This window comes from Colobus angolensis, unplaced genomic scaffold, assembly GCF_000951035.1.
Source record: "Colobus angolensis palliatus isolate OR3802 unplaced genomic scaffold, Cang.pa_1.0 Scaffold39, whole genome shotgun sequence".
Lineage (NCBI taxonomy): Eukaryota > Metazoa > Chordata > Mammalia > Primates > Cercopithecidae > Colobus > Colobus angolensis.
Window position 1 is genome coordinate 808,763 of NW_012117265.1, and position 3,382 is coordinate 812,144.

Sequence of the window (3,382 nt, forward strand, 5' to 3'; positions counted from 1 at the left end):
AAAAAAAAAAAAGACTCCACACTGTCCTCAGTTCACAGCAACATAATGAACTCTTTGTCCCCTAGGCTGTATTTCAAACAAATGCAGTATTTTAACTGTCATTTTTTTCCCCCAGGTAGCAATATATGACTCTTTTTTAGAAGACACGATTTTTGTTTGTGAATATTTCATATGTGAGGATGCAGAGAATAACCACCTGTCAGGTGGTTTAACCACTCTGCTGTAAAAACGAACAAGAAAAATGTCTGCGCCTCTCCTTCTTTTATCTTCCCTGGGCACAGGCACCTTATCTGAATGTGTCTGGGTTGAGGTTCCCCTTTGGAAACCACTGGCTGATGAGTCCTGAGCCCACACTATCTTCTCCTGGTGCTGGCTTTGATAACTGCCTGGGACTGGCACCAAGTGGATACAGCAGCCTTGTCTTGGAGGGTAGTGAATATCAGCCCCTGGGTCACTCCTCCTGGAGGACAGCCTGAGATGCAGGGCTGGGGCCTCCCAGGGGAAGAGTTGGATCCCCTGTGGTGGGAGGATTCCCCTGGTATCCTCTTGTAAAAAGTTAAGCCCCGGGATACTCAATTTTCTCACCCCAAGCCCAGTTTTCATTTCTTAGAGACATGGCTGGTCAGACACTCAGTTGCTGGTATTGAGGGGGTAAAATAGGAATCATTCCCATCCTTTGAATTCTTTTAGACTAGTGAAGCAAGAAAAGCTATCCGAAAGGTCAAGGATATCTTACCCCAGTGAGGTGGTACAAGAGCCTGAAAGTACACAGTGTGGTGTCTGGTGGGTGGGGGTGGGGAGTAGTCACTGAGCACTTCAATGAGCAGCTTGGGGCTGGGGGATGTCCCAGGTGACAGGAGGACCTGACCTAACTCTTGAATGAGACTTGTCTGTGTTCCAGTCAGCACTGCCCCTCCCTGGGGTTGTCAACCTTGAAAAGATTTTGTTCACTCATTTCTGTTCAGTTTTTTCTTAACTGTAAAATGCATTCTATCGTTAGAGATTGATAGAGAAGATAAGATATTCCTAAAGGGACGAGAGTTGGATTTCAGAAAACAAATTATATAGATCTAGTCCTATATGCCTTTAAAAAATTCTTGTTTACTTTTCTGTCATACTACACAGAGCCTGTATAGCAAGTTTCCCAGGTCTGTTTTGTTGTTGTTGTTGTTTAGTTTTTTAATTGGATTATCTCAAATAGAATTTCAGGGTTTAGCAGAGAAAATGCTACCAGGAAAAATAAATTGGAAAAAACTTTCTTCCATGATGACTACAGAAAAATGAATACTGTCTCAAGGCTCTTAAAATACTTTTTCTGGTATGAGAAAGGTAGAACCACATTCAAAATGGAAGCTGAGGTAATAGAGCAAATAAAAATTCATGAAAATAAGCAGATCTGTAATTAGTTGATTATTGTATATGGAGGTGTTAGGCAGAAGTTTGATTATTCTCCTGGAGTTAAGAATTTGTCCCTGTTCTTTGGGTTGAAGTGGCTGTCATTTGTATCACTGTCTGGCGGTACCTGCTGTGCCATAGTTTCTCATACCTTAAATAGATGCTCTTGTTCCAGAATTTGCCGTTTTCCATTGGACTTTGTACCCATCACTTTGCTAACACCATACTCTCCTGATTACTGTAGACTTCAAAACCTTGATGTGTGGTAGAGAAAGGGCTTCCCTGTCTTTATTACATAGGGTTGCTATACTAGATTGCCATAAACTGCATGCCTTAAACAACATTCGTTCATTTCTCAAAGGGGTAGAGGCTGGGAATCCAAGTTCAAGTAGGTCATATCTCTGGTTAGGGCCCGCTTCCAGGTTTAAAGAGGGCAATCTTCCCCTTATGTCCTTACATAGTGGAGATATGTCTGTAATGTCTGTCTGTTTTTAGTACTAGGGTAATGTTGGCCTTATAACATCAATTAGAAAGTATTACCTCTGTGCTGGGCGTGGTGGCTCACACCTGTAATCCTAGCACTTTGGGAGACTGAGGTGGATGGATCACCTGAGGTCAGGAGTTCAAGACCAGCCTGGCCAACATGGGGAAGCCCTGTCTCTACTATGCCCTGTCTCTGGGCATAGTGACAGGTGCCTGTAATCCCAGCTACTCGGGAGGCTGAGGCAGGGGAATTATTTGAACCTGGGAGGCAGAGGTTGCAGTGAGCCAAGATCGCGCCATTGCACTCCAGCCTGGGCAACAAGAGCAAAACTCAGTCTCAAAAAATAAAAATAAAAAAGAAAGTATTTCCTACCTCTGCTTCTGTTTTCTGGAAGACATTGTAGAGAATTGGCATAATTTCTTCCATAAGTATTTGCCATAAATCACCAGTGGAACCATCCTTGCCTGTTCCTTTTTCTTGGGATATTTATCATTTATTGATGCAATTTCTTCAGTAGATGTAGGCCTATTCATATTACTTGGTGTTACTTTTATGAGTTTTGGTAGATTGTATCTTTTATGAAATTGGTCCATTCCATGTAATTTATCAAATATGTGGCCATTCAGTTGTTTCTAATATTTCATGGTGCTCTTAATGTCCATAGGGTTAGTAGTGATGGCCTCTCTTTTTTCTATGTTAACTTTGCTGTGGGCTTATCAATTTTACAGATCTTTTCAGCGAATCATCTGTTGGTTTGTTGATGTTTGTTTTGTTTTTTTGAAATGAAGTCTTGCTCTGTCGCCCAGGCTGGAGTGCAGTGGCGTCATCTCGGCTCACTGCAACCTCCGCTTCCTGGGTTCAAGCGTTTCTCCTGCCTCAGCTACTGGGTTACAGGCATGCGCCACCAAGCGTGCCTAATTTTTATATTTTCAGAGGACGGGGTTTCACTATGTTGGCCAGACTGGTCTCAAACTCCTGACTTCATGATCTGCCCGCCTTGGCCTTCCAAAGTGCTGGGATTACAGGCATGAGCCACCGCGCCTGGCCTTGATGTGTGTCTTAATTGCAATCTGTTGTCCCAAGTAGTTGCAGGCTATTTGTGTATTTTGCACCGTTTTTCAGCATTTCTTATGTTTGACCCTAACTGGATTCCATTGTAGATGAAATAGAAAAGAGAGCCTTGTTTCACACCTTCTGATCATCCCCAGAATGATTGGAAAATACAAAGACAATAATTTGTGAATAACATCTGATCTGCTTTCTCTAGAATAGTGACCAGAGTTCCACACTGGGATCTCAGGCTGCTGTCTTCAAGACTGGCACAGAGGTGGGGAGTGATTGGGCCAAGGACAAATAAAAACTCCACAAGGGTTTTCTACCATTTTTTCACTTTTATTTATCTATTTGTTTATCTCTTTGTTAATGGTATGGGGTGCTGAATATTATAATTTCAAAATCCTTTATCTGTTTTTGAAAAACTGTCACTTTGTTGGTAAGAGGGTT

The 3,382-nt window shown here is 42.3% G+C and overlaps 1 protein-coding gene across 2 annotated transcripts in view; it reads left to right on the forward strand.

Moving 5' to 3' along the window:
* LOC105520812 (zinc finger protein 563) overlaps window positions 1–3,382 on the forward strand; it is a 21,185-nt gene that overhangs the window by 11,716 nt on the left and 6,087 nt on the right. Inside the window, exon 2 of one of the 2 annotated variants that reach the window (XM_011954748.1) lies at window positions 3,147–3,206. The exons of the other annotated variant lie outside the window; for it this stretch is intronic. Coding sequence (XP_011810138.1) covers window positions 3,147–3,206 — 60 coding nt within the window. The remainder of the gene's footprint in view (window positions 1–3,146; window positions 3,207–3,382) is intronic. 2 annotated transcript variants of the gene reach the window in all.